The sequence below is a fragment of the Xenopus tropicalis genome, chromosome 1, assembly GCF_000004195.4.
Source record: "Xenopus tropicalis strain Nigerian chromosome 1, UCB_Xtro_10.0, whole genome shotgun sequence".
NCBI classification, from domain to species: domain Eukaryota; kingdom Metazoa; phylum Chordata; class Amphibia; order Anura; family Pipidae; genus Xenopus; species Xenopus tropicalis.
The window spans coordinates 28,868,216-28,892,983 of NC_030677.2; the positions used below are offsets into that span (position 1 = coordinate 28,868,216).

Genomic DNA, 24,768 nt, shown 5'->3' on the forward strand with positions numbered 1-24,768 from the left:
CACAGCGTTGCGTTTTGTGCTGTAAAGGGCAGAAATCACACTACATTTCTAAACTTGTGTAATAAACTGCTTTAAAACGTCCGGCGTCTACATGCCAATCAAGTCGTGTAAAGGTTACAGCCGGTTCACACGCAAAGACAAAACGCCGCAGTAGTGGATACGGAATATATTATTGCTGGTGGAAAAACATCGCTCAGGTGATTTTATTGCAATGCAATGTCACTACTATGTGTAACGAGTTTGGTGCACTACTATGAGTAACAGCAAACAGCACTGGACACATTAAAGAACAGTAACTTAAATAAAAAAAAAAAAAACTGCTGGGGGTGAACTACTAGGAGCAGCACACCGGTCCCCAACACACACAGATGGAGCTGCAGTACACAATGAAAAGAAGACTAGAGTAACAGTAATCAGAAAATAAAAGCAGTCCTTACAAGGACTATTGGGTTACAGCAGATGAGATCAGCAGGACAGCTGTCCCCAGCAGCTACATACAGAGCAGTAGAAAGTAAATTACTAGTCAGCAAAGCTACCTAAACTGTCCCTCAAACCCCTGCACAGCTCTCTCGCTATGCTAACTCATCAAGCACACACAGGCAGAATGTAAAATGGCTGCTGGGCTTCGGTTTATATATGGAAGGGAGTGGTCCGGGGGTGGTCCAGGAGGGAGAGCTGCCTGATTGGCTGCCATGTATCTGCTGGCTCTGGGGTGAGAGGTCAAAATTTGGCTCCAGCTAAGGCAAACCCAAAATTGCGAACTTCGCTAAAAGTTCGCGAACTTGCGAACTTGCGAACACCCGATTTTCGTGCGAATTAGTTCTCCAGCGAACAGTTCGCTACATCTCTAAACCTGTGGTGCCATAAAAATATTTTTTAAACTATAGCAGTAAACTAAAGATATGTGGGAGAAAGGGAGTAGTGTTAATGTTATAGCCCAAAGACCTTTGGGGAGGTGTTGAAAAAATGAAAAGGAAACCTTTAATTAATAGTGTTAGAGCAACAAACACCTTGGATATAGTTAAATAGTTACATAGGGTTTAAAAAAGTCCATCAAGTTCAACCCTTCCAAGTGATCAAGTACCATTCAGTTGATATGCTAAGTACACATTATACTTCATGAAACATGTCCCTACTGTATGGTAAAAACCTGTCCCCACCCAGCAAAATATCACATCTCATCTAAGTTTTATGCATACTTACTATATTTTGTGTTGCAGGTGGATGCAGTCTTAAAAGAAAATATCGAACAGGCAAAGATAAACTGGAGAAGCCATAAGGACAGAATTCAGTCATTTGGGGTTTTCAGTCCTTACTTTAATGGGAAAAATCCTGTGTACAAGGTGACATTAATTAATGCTAAATTTAGCCATAGAAACTTCTTCAGCCACAAATCTGTGCATAACGCGGAATGATGTACCACTCATTTTATTCCTCATTAAGCAACAATAAGAGCAAAACACGAATACCAAGAATTGGGTCAACTGCAAAACATGTTGTTACAAAATTGTTTTTACTTAACGTGGATCACACTATACAGCTGGCTGGAATGTTATGATACTAAGCATTTAGCAATCACCACTCGCTGTTTTTTTAGCCAAAAAGTGCTTATTTTTAGGCCAAAAATTAACTATCATCAGTGTGATAGGTGACAAGGGTGGGTACTGGGCACTTATCTGCTGGCTAAAATATGTTAGGGAAGAAACTCTAAATGTGCCATTAGCTTCAGGGATCATATAATTACTGTAGATGTTAGTTTCCTCCTGATACATATCTTCTTTAAGCAAATATTTCATTGCTATGGTTTAACACCGGGACAATGATGCACCTAAGTTAGTTTATTAGAGGTAACTTTTTTCTGATAATGTTATTCAACACAGCTTGTACAAAACAAATATTTATTCCTATATTATGTTGTATAGGTGCTACTATATAATATTTTCTTTGATGGCTTAGAAGATAAAAAAGGACACATCTTCCAGAAAATTAAATTAAGAATTGAGGATTTACTCGAAGAATACAAGGTATGTATAGTCATACGATGAATAATAATTAATGCTAACATGAACCCTAAATTAAGTCATTTTTTAAACCCCCTTTTGTAGGCATTAAAAAGATGTTTAACCTGCGCTTGCCACTGACAATCTGTATGTCGCAATAAGCTGGACCTCAATAGCCAGCACAAAACATAAGTTTTTTATCCTTAATAAAGCTTTTTTGAATTTTTATCTGCTGTCCTGGAGTCCGACAAGTGCATGCTGTTTTGTGCTGGCTATTGAAGTTGAATCTCCCCATGCTGCGGGTCTGGGGCATGGCACCCGGGCCACCAAAAGGAAGCAGTGAGTGAACATTCTGCATTTTGAATTTACATATGAGAATATACTCCTTAGAACGAAGAGACAAAAAAGTGATAAGCGAAAGGTTTGGGGCATAAGCATCGGAACCTACTATTTAACTGGGTGAGCGTGAACGCTAATTTTAACATAAATCAGTTTTTTGTGGGAAGGACTGTGAGCCCCCGAACAAACCAATAGTACAGGGGCAATAAGCTGGACCAACTGCAAGATGTAACTTGCATAAATTGCATAGCCAACCTGCTTTATAGTATGAACATGCCTTGGGATTCAAAAAACTTTTTCCTAATGAATTAATGTTTTGAGGAGACAAAGTTTTTTATCATATATGTATGTATAATTTATAAGCACTACAAGGATACACAGCACTGTGTAATCTTACAATGTGCAAAAGCGCACAGAGGGAGGACATGTATTATGTATATATATAATAAATATAACTACACAGATTTTACTGTAGTATGAGACAGTAGGAAGGAGGTCTCTGTCCCATAGAGCTTACAATCTAAGTGGGTGGGTAACACACAGGCACAAATTGGAGGCTAAAAGTGCACAAGGTTTGGGGGTTGACCCCTAAGTGCACGACTATGAGAGAGCAGGAGGATCCTAGAGAAGAGAGGTGGGAGTCTGAGAGACCAGTTAGTAGGAGAATACAGTAATCTAAATAGGTTAGTATAAGGGCGTGGATTAGTGTTTTAACAGCTACTTGTAAAAGAAAGGGGCATATCTTGGAATATTGTGAAGAAAAAGTGCAGGTTTGGTAGTGGCATTACTATGGTTAGAGAAGGAGAGGGACTGTTCAAAGATAACCCTCAGGCAGCATGCTGAATTAACAGGGTTAATGGTCATGCCATCAATAGTTATTGTTAGAGGAGGAGAAGGGCCAGGTTTGGGGGGAGGACCGTGAGCTCTGTTTTAGTTTAGTTGTGTTGAGTTTAAGGGCTCTTTGGTTTATCCAGGAGAAGATATCCAGGAGCCCTGAGGCACCTCCACATTAAGATGAACTGGGGAAGGGGATTTATTATCAAAAGTGACAGAGAAAATAAGTCCAGAGTAACAAGAATAGAGAAATGTCCTTTTGCCTTGGCAGTCTGGAGGTTATTTGCAACTCTTAATAAGGCTGTCTCAGTGGAGTGTGCAGGCCAAAAGCAAGACTGCATAGGGTCCAGCAGATTATTCCAGGAGTTTAGAGGCTAGGGGTAAGAGAGAGAGACAGGGTGATAGATAGACAAGCTGGGTCTAGCGTAGCCTTTTTAAGAATGGGCTTGACACAGGCCTGTTTGAATAAAGAGGGGAAAGTACCAGAAGCTAGAGATGAGTTGAATATATGAGTGAGTGCTGGAGTAAGGGCAGGGGCACACTGCTTAGTAATGATGTGGGCATAGAATCAAGTGTGTAGGTTATAGGCTGAGAGTAAGTAGAAGCTGAGAAACTTCACAGCATTACAAAGTCAAAAGAACTAAATAGGGAAAGATGAGATTAAGGAAGGTTGAGATTACTGTTATCTGAAGGGTGAGAAAGTTGTTTCTGTGTAGAATCTATTTTGCTTTTAAAGAATTAAGCAAAGTCCTGGTGGGTATGGTCAGATGTGAGAGATTCATTTGTTGAGGGATGAAGAAGTGAGTTGAATATGGAAAACAAGGTTGTGAGTTGGATTTATTATTATTTATGAGTGTGCTATAGTACTCTTGTTTAGCCTGGGATAGGGCAGCATTGAGACAGGCCATAATAAATTTATTGGGGAGGAAGTGGGCTTCAGTACAGGATTTCCTCCATATGCGCTCAGCTGATCATGCGTAAGAGTGGAGAAATTATTTCTGGGAGTTTAGCCATGGACCGGGATTATGAACACAACTGCCTAGTGCAGGGGTAGGGAACCTATGGCTCGGGAGCCAGATGTGGCTCTTTTGATGGCTGCATCTGGCTCACTACCAAATCTTTAATAAAAAAAATAATGGGGGCGTGGCCTGCGCATGGCGGATAGAAGACGTGTTCTAAGCCTTAGAACAAGCCTTCTACCCGCCAAGCACAGGCTAAGCCCTCCTCCACATTGCATCCGCATCCAGCATCCTTGGGACCCACCCTACCTTGCCCCGCAGCATCCGCGGCCAAACATATTGTATGGCTCTCACGGAATTACATTTTAAAATATGTGGTGTTTATGGCTCTCTCAGCCAAAAAGGTTCCCGACCCCTGGCCTAGTGCATCAGGATCAGACAGGGCCACCATCATAAAATCTGAAACCCCACACAGGTTATTTATATGGGCCCCCCCATAAACAAAAGTACGCAGTACCCAAATTTTGGCCACACCCCTTGTGTGTGCAATATAAACAACTGATGTTACTCTAAAATAAGCAGTTCAAATAAAGAGTTCTATTGATTAATGTGCTAATAAGTCATTTATTATATTGGGGGTCAGTGGAGTTTGCCCCTTCACACCTACCTGCCCCACTCTGCACTGTCATAGCCTGATATGGAAGTTACGTATATTTACGCATTAGTTACATAGACTGAATAAGTTAAGGGGCCCCAATGATCTTGCTGTGGGGCCCAATAACTAGTAGTCATTAGTAGTTCATAAATTTAGTAAAAATAGTTAATGTGCTAATAAGTCAGTATTTTAAATGGGGGGGTCAGTGCATTTTACATGTAAGTTATGTAAGTTTCTTGAAAGTAGTGTAAGTTTTTGCACAAGTTACGTAAATTGTGTAAGGGTAGGGGCCCAATGATGTTGATGTGGGGCCCAATGATGTTGCTGTGGGGCCCAATAACCCCTGCTGGAAAGTTCATGAAGGAGACACTGACATACCGTATATACTCGAGTATAAGCCGAGTTTTTCAGCACGAAAAATGTGCTTAAAAAAAGCTCGGCTTATACTCAAGTGAATATAGGCTGCGCTGGCATTCGGCACGCACAACCTTCCCCCCGTGAACACAGAGCTCCAGATAGAGACGTTCGCGTGTGCGCGCTCATGCACACGCGAACGTCTCTATCTGGAGCTCTGTGTGTGGCGCGCTCGTCTGGGAGGATCTATAAATTGGGGGATACCTGGCCTTTAGGCTCCATCCACCTTTCCCTAATCTGCAGCTGCCAACATTTTATATATTTTTTTTTTGTATTCAAGGGCAACATTTTATATTAATGAAGAGTTCACATGGGGTCACGCTGAGTGTCCTTTATTAATTATTTGATTTTTGAAACTTAGCAGTAGCTGCTGCATTTCCCACCCTGGGCTTATACTCGAGTCAATAAGTTTTTACAGTTTTCTTAGGTAAAATTAGGTAGCTCAGCTTATATTCGGATTGGCTTATACTGGAGTATATACGGTAATTCAGTAAATAGCTCCCAATATTGACAGCTAATGTTTCTCTATAATAATCAGTTTGTATAAAGAGTTAAAATGAATAATTAATGCGCAAGTAAATCAGACAGTTCATTCGGGGCAGTGGGAAGTACCTTCAGTTGTTTAATTCATTGGTGGTGATTGGAGTTTTGCCCCTTCTGCCCGTTTTCTGTATTGTCCTTTGCTTGTACACAAGCTACCTAAGTTTCTAGGCAAGTTACGTCAGTTTCTTAAGTTTATAGGCAACTTTTACTAAAATTACGTAAATTGCGCAAGTTGTAACGTAACCTAATGCATAACTTCAGTAATTTACATATCCTTCTCAACAAGCCCAGGGCCCTCTTCCGAAGATGATTTTCAGGGGGCCTCCTCAACAGTACCCCCTCTCATCCCCTGTGGTTTATCAGTTATTTAGCATTTTTTATGATTTGTCCGTTATTTAGCTTTTTGTTCAGCAGCTCTCCATTTCAATTTCAGCAGCTACCTTGTTTACCTTAACAATCAGGCAGTGGTTTAAATGAGAAGCTGAAATATGAATAGGAGAGGCCTGAATAGATAAGGAATAAAACGCAACAATAACAACATTTTGGGGCACATTTACTAATCCATGAACGTCCGAAAAGCGTCCAAATGCGTTTTTTTCATAATGATCGGTATTTTGCGATTTTTCCGTAAATTGTCGCGAATTTTTCGTAGCCGTTACGACTTTTTCGTAAATTGTCGCGACTTTTTCGTAGCATTAAGACTTGCGAGAATTGTCACGACTTTTTCGTAGCCGTTGCGCCGAGTGCAAAAGTTTCGGACTCATTCAAGCTTCAGTATCTTATTGAGTCTATGGGAGGCTTCCAAACTCATGCAAAGTCTGAAAGGTTTGCCCGCCATTTACGAGCGCTCAATATGAAAAAGTCGCGACAATATACGAGCAAATCGTAACGGCTACGAAAAAGTCTCGACAATTCGTGCAAGTTGTAATGGCTACGAAAAAGTCGTAACGGCGGCGAAAAAAATCGCAAAAAATACAAAAAAGATGCAAAATGTTTGTTTCCAATCCGAATTTTTCCCATTCGGATTTGTGGATTAGTAAATGTGCCCCTATAAATTCACAGAGCAATAGTTTTTTGGCTGTTGGGGTCAGCGGCCCCCATTTGAGAATTAGAAACATGTAGACGAGCAAGGTAAATAATAAAAAAAATCTATAAAAGATAAATAATGACCAAATGGGACATTCTGTGACATACTAAAAGTTAACTTAAAGGAGAAGGAAAGTCATTTTGACATTTTACTGCCAATAGATTTGCCACATTAGTGCCACCTAGAACTATATATATTATATATTTATTCTGCAGAAATCATTACCATACCTGAGTAAACAGCCCTAGAAGCTTTCTCTGTTTGTTTAAGATAGCAGTAGCCATTATAAGTAGCTTCCTGCTCTAGCCATTGTAGCTCAGATCACACATTTTTTATGAATTCTTATGGGAGGGGGGAACAGGAGAGGGGAGAGAGCTGTGCAGATTTTGACCCCAGGAATTAAGGATTTTTCTTAGAGAGGAAGTCAGAGACCCTATGAACATGTTTACAAAAAAGGAGACAAGAATTCCCGTTTCTTTCAATAGAGCAGGGCTGTCCAACTGGCGGCCCGCGGGCCGCATGCGGTCCTCAAACCCCCTCTGTGTGGCCCCCCACCTGTCTGGCTGCTTTGATGGCTTACCTTTGTGTAAGATTTAAATGGTATCAGTACTGAGATTAACTGGCCCCCTGCATGGTTCTCACCTCAGATTCAGACTGTAATCCCCCTGTATTGTTTAAACATGTAATCCCCTGTGTTTTTCACACCTTTTAGTTTCTGCATTGTTCAACCCCTGCAGTGTTCACACCTCAGACTCAGGCTGTAATCACCCACATTGTTCACCTCTTCACACCTCAGACATTGTATGTACTGCCTGGACTATGCTGCCTGTGTATAGGCAGCATAGGGTAGGCAGAGTACGGCACATAGGGCAGGGAGGGTATGGCACCCACAGGCAGCATAGGACAGGCAGAGTATGGCACACACAGACAGGGTAGGGCAGGCAGAGTATGCCACACACAGGCAGCATAGGACAGGCAGAGTATGGCACACACAGACAGGGTAGGGCAGGCAGAGTATGCCACACATAGGCAGCATAGGACAGGCAGAGTATAGCACACACAGACAGGGTAGGGCAGGCAGAGTATGGCACACACAGGCAGCATAGGACAGGCAGAGTATGGCACATACAGGCAGCATAGGACAGGCAGAGTGCTGCCTGTGTGTGCCATTCTCTGCCTGTCCTATGCTGCCTGTGTGTGCCATTCTCTGCCTACCCTATGCTGCCTGTGGGAGGTGAATCTGGCAGGGGTTTGTTCTGGGAGTTTGTTAGCAGTTGGAAATAGCCATTAAATGGTCCCTAAGGTGTGTAATGATATGCTGGGGGTTGCTGTGCTATCCACAGGGGAGTAGGAGGCATATGGATTTAAGGGTGTGTCTTAATATGACATAATATAATTCTTTAACATATTAATGATGGTTGATATCCCTGCAGCAACCATTAAATGGGTGTGGTTTGAAGTGGGTGTGGTTTAAAATGGGGGAGTGGCCAAACTGGCTTCCATTAGCGGCCCTCCACCATGTATGCGAGAGAAATTCCGGCCCTCGGCACCGCAGAAGTTGGACGGCACTGCAATAGAGGACTCAGTGCAGCATTTTTATGAGTGCTTATGGCTGTATTTATATAGACCTTTCTGGTAAAGTTTACTTAGTTTTTACCTTAGTTGAACAGCCCCTTTAACAAATCCTTATACACGATCTATAAGAAAACTTTTAGTTCTAGGTGAGTCATACATGAATGTTAACAACTTAGGTTTGTGACAGACCCAAAATCAAACACTACCTGTTCCTTCTCTTTAGCATTTGTAACTATAATTGCTCTGTTGTTATTTGGCTTTTAGAGAAAAATCCTGCATCAGTGTATAGAAGACCTAAACAAGCTGCTATTGGACAACCAGGATCAATTCACTTTGCAATTTGTCAAAAATACCATTGAACAGCAACTGGATGATGCACTGGCATGGTAAGTGTTACTATAAATTAATAAAGTGCTGATAAATAAAAAAAGCATATTTATTTGACATCACTTTTAGTGCCACATATGTTTGCCACTTATCAATTTTCTCCTCTCTCAGAAGCGGTCTCAAAATGTCTCTCAAACTTGCTGAGATTCATTTCCACCAATTGGAATATCGCCCTCTGTTTGAATGAAAATATTTCTATTACTCCACTTACCCAAGAATTCTCTATTCCTTTACATTCACAATTGTTTTTTGGTAGTTTCATGTTTGAGGAAATCGCCCAGAAATAGAAAATAATGTCAGTGAGGCCATGGTGGTCACAGGTCCCGTTTCTCCAAAATTAAAGTGATACTGACACAAAGAAATTACTTTTCAAAATATGAATATACATAAATGGTTGCCTATAGGTCATGCTGATGGTTTTTCAATGATAGGGCTGCTTGTAAGTAATTGCTAGTCGTAGTTCCTAACCTGACTGTTTTGCCAACCTGACTGTCCCTTCCCAGCTAGTGATGAGCAAATTTTTTCGCCAGGCATGGATTTACAGCAAATTTTCGCATTTCGGCATTGGCAAATTGTTTCGTGAAACTTCCATAAAAATTTAGCGCGCAAAAATATTTTATGGTCGCGTCAAAAAAGGCACAGTTGTGTCAGAAAAGGGCGTGGTCGCATAAAAAAGGGCGCAGGCATGTCAAAAAACCTCGGGTGACAAAAAAAAATAGACGTGGGCGACAAAAAAAAATCATGCAACAAATGCTTTTCGCTAATTTTTCACCGTTTAGCAAATTTTCTTGCCGTTTTGCAAATTTTATGGTGAAGTGAAACGGGATACATATCACTATTCCCAGCCTGTCAGAAAAAAAATGTGAGAAATGCAAAATGTTATTTTGATATTGAGGGAGCATATTTATTAAAGTTTGTATTTGTGTAATTTTTATTTTTTTTCTACCATGTCTAAACTCACTTATTAAAGGAGAACTAAAGCTTAACTAAAAACGTAGGCTAGAAATGTTGTAAATTGTACCAACCCAAGGCAACCCCAGCCCTTTAACAGGGAAGGTCTGTGCCCCCAGAGATACCCCAGTAGCCCCCCATCTTCTTTTCTGCTGATTCCCTGCCCATACTCTGTGCTGCTGTCACTTACCTGAGCTTAGGGGCCCACTCACTATACTGTATATATAGAATATAAATGTCTCACTATACTGTATCTATAGAATATAAATGTCTCACTATACTGTATATATAGAATATAAATGTCTCACTATACTGTATATATAGAATATAAATGTCACACTATACTGTATATATAGAAGATAAATGTCACACTATACTGTATATATAGAATACAAATGTCACACTATACTGTATATATAGAATATAAATGTCACACTATACTGTATCTATAGAATATAAATGTCACTATACTGTATCTATAGAATATAAATGTCTCACTATACTGTATCTATAGAATATAAATGTCACACTATACTGTATATACAGAATATAAATGTCTCACTATACTGTATCTATAGAATATAAATGTCACTATACTGTATCTATAGAATATAAATGTCACACTATACTGTATCTATAGAATATAAAGGGCACACTATACTGTATATATAGAATATCAACGTCACACTATACTGTATCTATAGAATATAAATGTCACACTATACTTTATCTATGGAATATAAATGTCACACTATACTGTATATATAGAATATAAATGGCACACTATATTGTATATACAGAATATAAATGTCACACTATACTGTATATACAGAATATAAATGTCACACTATACTGTATATATAGAATATAAATGTCACACTATACTGTATATAAAGAATATAAATGTCACAATATACTGTATATACAGAATATAAATGTCACACTATACTGTATATATAGAATATAAATGGCACACTATACTGTATATATCAGGGGTCGGGAACCTTTTTGGCTGAGAGAGCCATAAACACCACATATTTTAAAATGTAATTCCGTGAGAGCCATACAATATGTTTGGCCGCGTATGCTGCGGGGCAAGGTAGGGTGGGTCCCAAGGATGCTGGATGCGGATGCAATGTGGAGGAGGGCTTAGCCTGTGCTCGGCGGGTAGAAGGCTTGTTCTAAGGCTTAGAACACGTCTTCTATCCGCCATGCGCAGGCCACGCCCCCATTATTTTTTTTATTAAAGATTTGGTAGTGAGCCAGATGCAGCCATCAAAAGAGCCACATCTGGCTCCCGAGCCATAGGTTCCCTACCCCTGGTATATATAGAATATAAATGTCACACTATACTGTATATATAGAATATCAATGTCACACTATACTGCATATATAGAATATCAATGTCTCACTATACTGTATATATAGAATATAAATGTCACTATATAGTGTATATATAGAATATAAATGTCACACTATACTGTATATATAGAATATAAATGTCACACTATACTGTATATATAGAATATAAATGGCACACTATACTGTATATATAGAATATACATGTCACACTATACTGCATATATAGAATATACATGTCACACTATATACTGTATATATAGAATATAAATGCCACACTATACTGTATATATAGAATATAAATGGCACAATATACTGTATATATAGAATATAAATGTCACACTATACTGTATATATAGAATATAAATGGCACACTATACTGTATATATAGAATATAAATGTCACACTATACTGTATATATAGAATATAAATGGCACACTATACTGTATATATAGAATATAAATGTCACACTATACTGTATATATAGAATATAAATGTCACAATATACTGTATATATAGAATATAAATGGCACAATATACTGTATATATAGAATATAAATGGCACACTATACTGTATATATAGAATATAAATGGCACAATATACTGTATATATAGAATATAAATGGCACAATATAAGGCTGATTAGTAATTAACACAGATGATTACTGCATGGCAGCTCTGAAACCAGTGCAATTTGCATCAGACTTTAATCATCGGCCTGTTAAAATCAGGTTGTATGACAGACAAACATAATTTTCTTTGCTTGATAGTTTCCGACGACCCCTAAGCTCAGCTTCTCAACAGCTCCTCAGAGCGCACTAAGCACGTGAGTGTCGCAGACAGTACTAACAGAAGTGTCCAGTATGGTCTCCCCCTGTGACAACTTTAAAGGACTGGATTATTACTACTATAGAGAAGTTGAACCTTTAAAAAATGGCATGTCTAGCCATATTAATTTTTAGGGTTTAGTTCTCCTTTAAAAAAGCATAAATGTCTACTCATTTAAAAAAAAATCTAAATAAAAACGCGTAACTAGTACAGGTATCGGACCCCTTATCCGGAAACCCGTTATCCAGAAAGCTCAGAATTACGGAAAGCGCATCTCCCATAGACTCCATTATAAGCAAATAATTCAGAATTTTAAAACTGATTTCCTTTTTTTATGTAGAAATAAAACAGTACCTGTACTTGATCCCAATTAAGATATAATTACCCGTTATTGGGGGCAGAACAGCCCTATTGGGTTTATTTAATGGTTAAATGATTCCCTTTTCTCTGTAATAATAAAACAGTACCTGTACTTGATCCCAACTAAGATATAATTACCCCTTATTGGGGCAGAACAGTCCTATTGGGTTTATTTAATGGTTAAATGATTCCCTTTTCTCTGTAATAATAAAACAGTACCTGTACTTGATCCCAACTAAGATATAATTACCCCTTATTGGGGGCAGAACAGCCCTATTGGGTTTATTTAATGGTTAAATGATTCCCTTTTCTCTGTAATAATAAAACAGTACCTGTACTTGATCCCAACTAAGATATAATTAATCCTTATTGGGGGCAAAACAATCCTATTTGGTTTAATTAATGTTTTATTAATTTTTTAGTAGACTTAAGGTATGGAGATCCAAATTACGGAAAGACCCTTTATCCGGAATACCCTTGATCCCGAGCATTCTGGATAACGGGTCCTATACCTGTACAAATAAGAATACGTAAACCTTGAAATAAATGTTTTCTAAGAATTTTCATGTGATTACAAGTTCTAAACAATTCCCGCAAACCCCTAAAACCTCAAATAAAGATTTTACAATTGGAAAAGGACAGCTCCCACTGACTTCGCCAGCTATTAGATGCCAATGTTTTGTATTAGAGCTTTTCATGGTTTTTACACTTGATAAATAGTGACAAATGTTTGTTTTTGAGAAATTACCCGAATACACGATATTACAAAGTTACATATAGTTACATAGTTAGGGTTGAAAAAAGACCATCAAGTTCAACCCTTCCAAGTAAACCCAGCATACATTATTAAGAGCTAAAAGGTTAAATTAACCCCTTGGAGCGTTCATTCTTATGCTGTAATGATTAAATTCCTTTTTTTTTTTTAAAGGTATTTAGGGAAGAAAAGACGCCCATTCAATGAGAAAGCAATGAAAAAATGTTTTGAAGAGAGTCAAAATCAAAGTTTTAAAACATATATTCTAGTACCAAATTTCAGCCACAACAGGCCTTTAGAAATTGCAAAACAAAGCGTAAGTAACATACATTATATACCTGTAAATAAAAAGTATACATCAATACTGTTCAGAAAATGACTTTGCAGCTTGTTAGCACCCAGCAAACATTCAGCCTCCAAGGAAAGATCAAGCACAAGTGCATTTAGCTCAAATACTATATAAAACACCATTTCTAATTCAGGTTTCTTGCATTTTTCCTATCTAGACTGAAGAAAATATTGAAAAATGTATAATGAATATAAAAGATCCCTTTTTACACAAGCTAAAAGTTCTGCATAAGGAGAGGTAAGGGGGAAATGAAAAAAATACCACTCACTTTTGTTGAGTTAAATGTTTTGTAGCAAATTTCTATTGTTTTGCACTTTTTGATACAAACTTTTTTGACACAAAAGGGGATCATTTACAAACCACAGGGCAGAATGCAAAGTGCAAAAACAGTTCCAAGCCTCTATGTTTTTCAGCAGGCAGTGTGTTACAGGTTCATTAGCGGTTTGCTAAAGGAACATAAATGCCAAAACATGAGTGTTTAAAACTAAGTAAAATATAATGTACAGTTGCCCACACCTGGTAAAAGTTATGTGTTTGATTGGTACATTGAGTTCATCATACACATTCACAATCAGCAGTCCCTAGTTCACTCTTGCTCAATCTTGCCAACTTCCTTTTTATTTGGCAATAATTTTATAATTATTCCAATCCATACAACAATGTGTGTATCATGAGACCTTATATTCTTCTTTTTTGTATGTAGCTATTAATCAAGAAATCACTTTAAGCTAATATAAGCAAAGAATCCTATTTATGTGCACTGGTTATACTAAAATGAGCGAATACCCTAGTATGCTGATGGTGCTATGAGTGCAGAAGTAGGAAAACCTGTCAGCTACTGCATTTTATCTGCCCTCCATTTTTGAATCTTTCATAAAAGCTCCCCAGGGACTCTTGTTGTATGTGCCAATAGTCTAGGCAATTTAAACAGCCCTCTCTGTAACTTGTTTTACTATTTTTCTAGATTTAAAAGTCTACAGGGGAAACTTATGACACCTAGAGGAACATCTAAGATGTGGCAGCTGCTGGTGCAACAAATTAAACTGATTTCCAAAATCAGAGACCATCGCCAGCTCAAAGACATGCTTGATGATTTAATTCATATGGTATGATTTCTTCTTTTAGTTACAATCTATCCTAGGGTAGGGCAGGAGAGCCTTGGGCATAACAACCATACAAACTGTTTCTGCTGAACTACTTCTACGGTTCTATTTTGTGTTAATTATAAGCATATTATGGTTTCTGTGACCCTATAAAGGCGCAAGGCTGCAGGTTGAGTTATACAGGGAATTTTGAGTATCACTCATATTATAAGGGATAATGTTTCCCCTACTGTAAATGATAAGGATATTAGAAGTCACTGAGGGGTTCTGTGACTATATAAAGGCACAAGGCTGCAGGCTGAGTTATACAGGAAACCCTGAGTATCACTCATGTATTATAAGGGATAATGTACCCCCTACTGTAAATGATAAGGATATTAGAAGTCACTGAGGGGTTCTGTGACTATATAAAGGCACAAGGCTGCAGGCTGAGTTATACAGGGAACCCTGAGTATCACTCATGTATTATAAGGGATAATGTACCCCCTACTGTAAATGATAACGATATAAGAAGTCACTGAGGGGTTCTGTGACCATATAAAGGTGCAAGGCTACAGGCTGAGTTATACAGGGAACTCTGAGTATCACTTGTATTATAAGGGATAATGCACCCCCTGCTGTAAATTATAAGGATATTAGGTGTCACTGAGGGGTTCTGTGACCATATAAAGGCACAGGGCTGCAGACTGAGTTATATAAATTAAGCAACATTGCGCTCCACTCCACCATTTCGTTTGTTGGTACACAATACATGGATGCCAAGCCATGGATCACCCATTTAGTGAACAGAAACAAAAACATATCAAGCAAAAACCAATGTATCAAGCATAAAACCAATTATAATTAGGCTACCTAATTCATATAATTACAAGACCAGGTATCAGGTTCGTTTTTGTGGGAGTATAATGTATACACCCAGAAACTTTGATCTTTCAAGGAAGCTTAAAGGAGAACTAAAGCCAAACTTAAGAAGTAGAGCAAAAATGTTGTACATTATGCTTTGAGCTTCTGTACCAGCCCAAGGCACCCACAGCCCTTTTGCAGGGAAGATCTGTGCCCCCAAAGATGCCCCAGTAGCCCCCCATCTTCTTTTCTGCTGATTCCCTGCCCATACTCTGTGCTGCTGTCACTTACCTGAGCTTAGGGGCCCACTCACTATATACTGTATATATAGAATATAAATGTCTCACTATACTGTATATATAGAATATAAATGTCACACTATACTGTATATATAGAATATAAATGTCACACTATACTGTATATATAGAATATAAATGTCACACTATACTGTATATATAGAATATAAATGTCTCACTATACTGTATATATAGAATATAAATGTCACACTATACTGTATATATAGAATATAAATGTCTCACTATACTGTATATATAGAATATAAATGGCACACTATATTGTATATACAGAATATAAATGTCACACTATACTGTATATATAGAATATAAATGTCACAATATACTGTATATATAGAATATAAATGGCACAATATACTGTATATATAGAATATAAATGTCACTATATACTGTATATATAGAATATAAATGGCACACTATACTGTATATATAGAATATAAATGTCACACTATACTGTATATATAGAATATAAATGTCACACTATACTATATATATAGAATATAAATGGCACACTATACTGTATATATAGAATATAAATGTCACACTATACTGTATATATAGAATATAAATGGTACAATATACTGTATATATAGAATACAAATGTCACACTATACTGTATATATAGAATATAAATGTCACACTATACTGTATATATAGAGTATAAATGTCACACTATACTGTATATATAGAATATAAATGGTACAATATACTGTATATATAGAATACAAATGTCACACTATACTGCATATATAGAATATACATGTCACACTATACTGTATATAAAGAATACATGTTACACTACACTGTATATATAGAATATAAATGTCACACTATACTGTATATATATAGAATATAAATGTCACAATATACTGTATATATAAAATATAAATGTCACACTATACTGTATATATAGAATATAAATGTCACACTATACTGTATATATAGAATATAAATGTCACACTATACTGTATATATAGAATATAAATGTCACACTATACTGTATATATAGAATATAGATGGCACAATATACTGTATATATAGAATTTAAATGTCACAATATACTGTATATATAGAATATAAATGTCACAATATACTGTATATATAGAATATAAATGTCACAATATACTGTATATATAGAATATAAATGTCACAATATAAGACTGATTAGCAATTAACACAGATAATTACTACATGGCAGCTCAGAAACCAGTGCAATTAGCATCAGAATTTAACAATCAGCCCTGTAACATCAGTTTATATAACAGGCCAGCCTCATTTTCTGCTTGATAATTTGCGACTAATCTTAGCTTCTAAGTAGCTGCCAAAGTGTCCTGTGACAAGTATGAAGGCCTGGATCATTGCTGCTATTGAGATGCTGAAACTTTAGACTGGTGCAGTAAGTTCAGTATGTAAAATATGGCATTTTTATCCATATTTATTTTTTGGGTTTAGTTCCCTTTTAACATTTATTAGCAGTAGTAATTGCCAGTCAGTCATCCAGCCTGAATGTCTGGCTGGATGATTTAATTGCTTGATGTCTTCTACTTTCTTGCTTTATTGCATGACAGCATTACTTTACTATTCAGATCTAAATTGTAAGCATCTGTCACTTTTGCCTTCCTCCCTGTTAATTCTTTTTTGTAAAGTGTTTAATAAAAACACATAAAAACCCTACCACCCTTAAAACTCAGGGCCTAAGGTGACTGCCGTAGTAACATTACTCATGACCTGGCCCTGTGCAAACACTGAAGAAAAGGTAAATCATAAGTCTTGTAGTGCATTATTATTTAGAGATAAATAAAATGGAATTGGAAATCAAAGTCAGAATAGAAAGGTGGACCTTTTTTACTAGGGTTTTTCCCTGACATCTGGAAAAGTTAACTCAAACATGAAATACCCATAAAAATGTTCAATTGTTTTTCAAGAATAGATTGAATTCTTCCCACCGATTATATGACAGCTCTGCAGTTTCTAGAGGGTTGGACTGGGCCAGTGGGACACTGGGAATAAACCTGGTGAGCCCTGCCCACTCCTCCTGCAGGGAACTGCGTGCACCCAATCACAGAGTGTGGTGCGGTACTTCTCTGTTTGTGTTTGAAATGAAGGGTGGGCGTGTCCTAACGGTCTCTGCCAGAAGCACAGTAGGAGGGGGAGAGCCAATCACAGCCCTGCACTCACAGGGCTGATGTCTTCTTTAAGAAAAAGCCTTCCTTCCTAAATAAATTGTTGAGGTCTCTGCTCTACCCTAGAACACAGCACTACCGCTTTTGTTAGCACTGTATTTATCAGAAGTGGGAGGTATGTAAGCATGTCCCTCCAGCCCCCTACCTGTCCCTCAACTTTTATGTCATTCAGATGCACAAGTTAGGGACTGGCAGTGGTCACAACAGGGCTCTGTGCTAACTGCCAGCCCTATAGCATGTGGTAAGGACAGGGCTGCCTGTGCCCACAGATGCTGCATTCTGCACCTTGGCCCTGATATGTTTTTATTTAATTCAGTGTGAGCTGCAGAGTGCGGCTAGATCAATGCTCACTGTGTGAGCACTAAGGGGCATGCTCTTGCATTCTTGTCTGGGTTCTTTGTAAATCACCGTAATGGTCCACATATAAACCTTGCGTACTACAAAAAATAGAAAAACGACATATGGGGGTGGTATTGCAGTTAGGACATTTTATATAAGATTATTGTGTAACAACAATTTTGCATTCAAAAATATACACACTACATCCCCAGTGAGCAAAGAAATACATACTGTACCACCCAGCAATGAGCAGAGAAAAGATAAAGGCAGATACTTTTTGTCAAGGGGACTCTTGAGTTTCTAGTGTGCAAGGTTTATATGTGGTCCATTACTATGTATATAATCCTCAACTGGGGGGATTTTGATTAAATTATTTTAAAGGACAACTACATCCTAGCCTATAGTACGCTCCATCATTCTAATTTTTACTAATCTTCGTAAATCAACCCCCAGTATCTACTCTGGAAAATATTATAAGAAATCCTTCATCTCTTAAGACCCCAAATCACTTTTAAAATTGTTGTTTTGTCCAAAATGTGTGCAGAATTGTTTGCCCTGTGAAAAACAAACTTAATCTTGTGATAACACATTTCATACAAATGATTTAGCTTTATCAGAGTTTTGGAAGTGCAGAACCTGATGGATTTCTTAATGATTTTCTTTTAAATTTCTTTCAAAACAGATGTCGGTAAACTTTCGTGAACCCTAGTGGTTATGGAGATCGTCAAATCCATGAAGAAACGGCCAGAAAGATGGAAATGGAAAATAGCATTTTTAACTGTTTAGACATTGTTAGTATTGTGTTTTTGTTCATGGTTTATCGAGTGACAATCTTACTTTTCGGATTGATACTATGTTATTATGCCATGGGTGTCTTAATTTTAAATGTATGCTCTCAGCTTTATGGGTAAACTGTCCATGCCATCCCTGGGCCTTTTGTTTTCTTGGTGCTGGGTATAAGACTCCAGACCAAAACTGACTGTACTGCATCCTGACTTTCATTTCCCCAAAGGAAACCACTATCAGAAATAGAAGCAGCTAAAGCACAGAAAATAAAATGCATTTTTTTGAAAGAAAATAGTGACTCTGGGGATAACCTGTTGTTTTTTGTATTTTTTTTGTATATTTTGTATATAACTTGAAGGAGACCAGGCTACTGCTCTTGTAGCATATCAGCGAAAAGAAAATATAATGGGTCATTTATAACCACAAATAAGTTACAGGCCAGCAAAATTTCTTGCAGTCAGTTGCACGTAACATGGTATTCAATAAAGGAAAACTATACCCCCAAACAATGTAGGTATATTGCATAAACAAGCTCATGTAAAACCCTGCTTCATGTAAATATATCATTTTCATAAATCTTTTTCATTAGTTTGTGCCATTGGATACTACTAAATAGAAAATTGCCATTTTAAGTACCAAGGGCCTCCCTCTCCATATGATTCACAGTGCACACAAACAAACTAAGGGCATGCGTGTATGTATTCACTCTGGGGGTATAGTTTTCCTTTATGGTGCTTGTGTCAACTTGCACTCCTTGCTGTTCTGTATAGTTGTGCCCAGCCAGGCCCGGATTTGTGGCGAGGCCACAAAGGCCCGGGCCTAGGGCGGCATAAATTTAGGGGCGGCATGCCGCCCCACCGCAACGAAACTTTGACATTTTGCTCCCATACGGAGCAATGGGGTTTTCTCCCCACTGCTCCGTATGGGAGTTTAATGCCTGCGCATGCGCTCTTGCGTCGACATGGCACGTCACGGGGGGTGGGGTTTGGTCGCGCATGCGCAGGGGGCACGAATGGGGGAGGCGGCCTAGGGGCGGCAGAATTTGAAATCCGGCGCTGTGCCCAGCGCTGCTGCTTTCCTCCTGTCTCCTGTTCTGAATCCAGCTCTGTTCATCTATCAATGCAGGGGGTCCTGGTTTGGAGGTGGAGGTAGCGCCAGGGTTCCCACACTACCTTGGGTCAATAGATGTAGTGCAGCTGAGCCAAAAGAATCAGACACACATGTTACTTTTACAAAAAATACTGGAAATGACTCCAACTGGATTAGAAAACTTTAAAGGAGAAGGAAAGGCTAATAAAGAGTTAATCTCAAGCTGCAGGCATACCTTCAGTTCTCTCAATAGTGCCCTTAAGTCTCCCCACATTTCTCCCTTTCAGAAGATCTGAAGCCAAACAGGAAGAAAAAACGCTGAGTTGTGTAAAGAAAGTTCCCATAATGCCTCACTTCTGCACAGACCATGGGACCAGGACTGTTACTGGCGGCGCATGAGCACCCCCCCTAGCTTCCGGTTGCCATGGCGACCGCTACCCTTATAAGTGTATGCATGCGTGTATGCAGCGGCAGCTTGGCACAGAAGCGAGCGAGTGGGGGGGTGCTGACAAAAGCAAGCGAGCGGGCGGTGTGTGACAAGAGGGGGACAGCGGGGGGGGGTTTGCAGACAAGAGGTGTATGTTGTGGATACATATACGTGAAGAGACAGCCGGCAAGCAGGTGCTGATGGGGGGAGAGGCAAGGGGGGAGCGGACTGGAGAGAGCAAGTGGACGGGGGGGTGCTGACAAAAGCAAGCGAGCGGGTGGTGTGTGACAAGACGAGGATGAGTTATGGATGCACATACCTGGATACACATAAGGACGCAGCTGCTGGGGGGGGAGACAGAGAAGGACGCGGGGGGGCGCAGGGAGGATGTTGGGGGCGCATGCGCAATAGAGACAGTGAGGGAGTGGGCATGCCTTACTGAAACAAGTATGTAGAATGTAGCAGGTCTATCTCTGTAAATCTTTCATTAGGCAAGCCAGAAATATAATGTTTTTACACAGCAATAGTAGTACTATTTAATAGTGTGCTTAATTGATTTTGACTTTCCTTGTCCTTTAAGTGCAATTATGTCCGATTCATGCTGATGTATGAGCAAAACTGCACAAACGACCCCACTAGTGATATCTGTTGTTGCATAGGGGCCCCGGTGCTTGTTCAGCAGTCCTTTGTTTGAATTAATAAACATTATTGTGCTGCTTTCAAGAATATGGCTTTTTGCCAATATCTGTGCCTTCAGAATTACTCAACTTCTGCTTCTGCACCTGCATCCTGACTATTATTTTCTTGAATGGTTTGTATACTAAATATATGGCTGGGTTTTACTTCATGTTTATGATGGTGGTTCTGTGTCCAAATATCTTAAAATTCTATGCACAGTACTTTCAGAACATTAGTGATAATAAATAATAATATTCAATCTGATGAGAAAATCATGTCTTCTAATTCAATTCTAGATTACCCCATGCACTTCTATTGATTATTCATGAGATAAACCACAAGATAATTTTTTTTCCTAAAGAACTAAATCTGGCCCAATGTTGTGAAAACATTAAAAAAAGCAGCATACTGTATGTAATGTAATTAGGTAGCTAAGACCAAATGGTACTTATAGTACCAATGTAACTGATGGGGCAGAATGGTTTGCAGCAATATTCATTTACAGAGCTTGATGAATGGCACTACTGCGGAGACAACTGTGCTGTCCAGTGGAAACCTCAGGGAATAAAGCAGGCCATACATGCACCGATATTATTGTACAATATTTGGTGTGTATATGGTGGAACGATAAGACGACAAATATCTTAAAAGCATTCGATATTGGTTGTCTCTTCGATTATCAATCCTAGCTTGTAGCTCAGTGCTAAATCATGCTATTTCTGGCTAAACATGATGGTAGAAATATTTATGTGCAGATGTTCATCACTTAGGGGGGTATATTTATTATGCTGTGTAAAAAGTGGAGTAAAACTTTACCGGTGATGTTGCTCATAGCAGCCAATCAGATGCCTTGCTTTGATTTTCGAACTGCTGATTGGTGATTGCTATTTGCTGATTGGTTGCCCTGGGCAACATCACCAGTAGTGCTTCACTCCACTTTTTACACAGCATGATGTGTGTCACTTATTTGGTAGAGTTAAAAAAGCTGAGGTGCTCTAATTAGTGTACAACAAGTAGTTTGTCCAGACCTGGCCTGCTGAGCCTCACTGATTTATTTACTCACACCCACCTTGCCCCATCTCTGACATCTTTGGAGGGAGCCCCAGTATATAAACAAGTCACTGCAGAGGTTTTGGGGAGCCATAAACCTGCCCCATAGGTTTCTGGGCCACCCCACACATCACTAGTGGCAGCAGAGACACATACCTATGGCATAACTATTTTTGGGACAGGAGGGGCAACATTCTAGAAAGTTTATTTTTATATGTACATCAGAAAACAATTCAAGCAGGTTGTTATTAGATGAGTTCTGTGTCTCTTCTCCCCTTGTTTGTATCCATTACTAAGTGAGCCCTACTAAATCCACTATATACCTTACTAAATGAGCCACCTTGCACAAAGCTGAATATTTAATTGCTTACCTGTAGGGGTGCTGCTACCTCGAGGCAAGCTGAGAATCTGCTCCTGGCAGCAGGTACCAGGGGTTGCAAAAGGCTGCTCTTGGTAAATGTAAGAACCGAAATTCCAGTTTATAAATCTGAATGTATGGCTCTTCTAGTGTAGATCTAGTGTAAACAAATGCATTGAAATGTGAGTTAAAATGGATAACAAAAAAATGGCACTAGTCAATGCTGCACAGGAGGGTTATTAAACAGGTTCTGGACACAATATTATCGCACACCTTCCATTAAGGGGATGGGAAACATTGGCAGAAATTAGGAGTATGGAGCCCTCTTTTGCTACTGCATGAGATCTAGCACACATTTACTTACGTGTGGCGCTACAGGAGCCCTGGGCCTCCACTATATGGAAGAGCAGGTACACTGATTAATGGCGTGCCTCCACCCAGGGTCAGGACAGGTTGGACTGCAGTACCCCTCCCTGGGAAACTTCTCTGACGCTATACCTTTAAATTTGCAGAGATAGATACAGCCTGCCAGCCAGGGGCAACTTCACACAAATAACATGCTGGTACTTTCTGAACTGCTGAGGGGAATCCCCCACTTATGTGGCAAGTGCTTCAGAGTCTTGAGAAGAACTCCCTTTGGCTTTCCATGCCCTGAGAAGAGCACGCTTTGCTCTTCAGAGCCCAGACTAGGACCCCCTTTCCTTCTGCGCCCTAAGAGAGCGCCCTTTCTGCCACTGGGGGGTTCCCAATTACTTTCTTATACAGAGCACTGTGTGAGCTACCAGCACCTTGCTTGTCTCTCTGCTTCCTTGTTCCCAGCAGCACCCTTTTCTCTCACTTCCTTCCTGTCAGCTCACACAGGGGGTGGGGGCTCCTCCTCCTTGCACAGTAACAACACAGAGGAGAGACAAGTGTACACAGCTCCCCTACAAGTATATAGTTTCTTTTTATTGGACTTCCCACTCTTGTGGTATCATAGTAACAGATGGGAGCACACCTATCTTTTACATAATTAAAAGAGTTGTTCACCTTTGAGTTAAGTTAAGTATGATGTAGAGGGTAATATTCTGAGATAATTTCCAATTGGTCTTCATTTTTTATTATCTGTAGTTTTTTAATCATTTCAATTTTTGTTAAGCAGCTCTCCAGATTGGAGTTTTAGCAGCTATCTGGTTGCTAGGGTCCAAAGTACCTTAGCAACCAGGGAGTGGTTTGAATAAGAGACTGGTATATACATTTAATAGGAGAGGGCGTACATAGAAAGATAAGTAATAAAAAGTAACAATAATAATAAAACTGATCAATTTTTTTTTTGGCTTCTGGGGTCAGTGACCCTCATTTTGAAGCTGAAGAGAGCTAGCAAAAGGACAGGCTGACAATGATTATTCACCTTCTTTACTATTTTCGTGTTTAACTCGAACTGACTTTTGAAGCCTTCCATAGAACTCAATGGCACTCGACAGATCAAACCTGCCGAAATTATAGTTCTGATAAAAGTGTAACCAAAGCATTAACTAATGGCGAAATGTTTGTGTTCTTTGAGAAAAATACAATTTTTTCTATGGAATTTACCAAAAAACTTATGGAATTTTAGCAAAATTTTCGAGTTATGCTGAAAATGAAAATGAAAAATCGATTCGTACATCCCGAAATGTTCTAGAATTTAGAAAAACTACGAATTTGTCTCAAAGTTGCTTAGTAAATGTGCCCCTATATACAGTATAACACTATAGCTTCTTATAAATGCAACATGGGAACTCACTCATAGAAAATGACATTACTCCATCAGTTCAACATTTCATGTTAACCCATTGTTGTCTCAAGTTTAAAACGACTCCATTCAGTTCTATCATACCCTGCTGTTTTTCCCATATGTATAAGTAATAAAACAAAGGTAACAAAGGTACAAAGTAACACAAAATCAGAAAACAGTGGAACCAAAAAAGTATTTACAAAAATATGTATAGATCATAATCCTTGATCAACCATTAGGTGAAAGTGAATTAAACTGGTGAATCCACCATACCTCCCTTTTTCTTAATACAAGTTACCGATCACCTCCATGTTGAAGTGGGGGAACATGTTCCAAAACCATGAATTTCAAATCTGAATCAGTATGTCCAGTTTCCTTTACTGGCAACTTAACATTGGTGTAGATGATGGTAGATCTGTGTTGTGATATATGTGTTTTAATCTGTAACATG

The 24,768-nt window shown here is 38.8% G+C and overlaps 1 protein-coding gene across 1 annotated transcript in view; it reads left to right on the forward strand.

The window, feature by feature from the left end:
* LOC100497820 overlaps positions 1–19,254 on the forward strand; it is a 60,194-nt gene extending 40,940 nt beyond the window's left edge. Inside the window, exons 17-23 of the mRNA XM_002944306.5 lie at positions 1,221–1,343; positions 1,923–2,024; positions 8,671–8,792; positions 13,220–13,361; positions 13,552–13,631; positions 14,359–14,500; positions 18,859–19,254. Coding sequence (XP_002944352.2) covers positions 1,221–1,343; positions 1,923–2,024; positions 8,671–8,792; positions 13,220–13,361; positions 13,552–13,631; positions 14,359–14,500; positions 18,859–18,885 — 738 coding nt within the window. The 3' untranslated portion in view covers positions 18,886–19,254. The remainder of the gene's footprint in view (positions 1–1,220; positions 1,344–1,922; positions 2,025–8,670; positions 8,793–13,219; positions 13,362–13,551; positions 13,632–14,358; positions 14,501–18,858) is intronic.
* Positions 19,255–24,768: the final 5,514 nt, after the last annotated feature.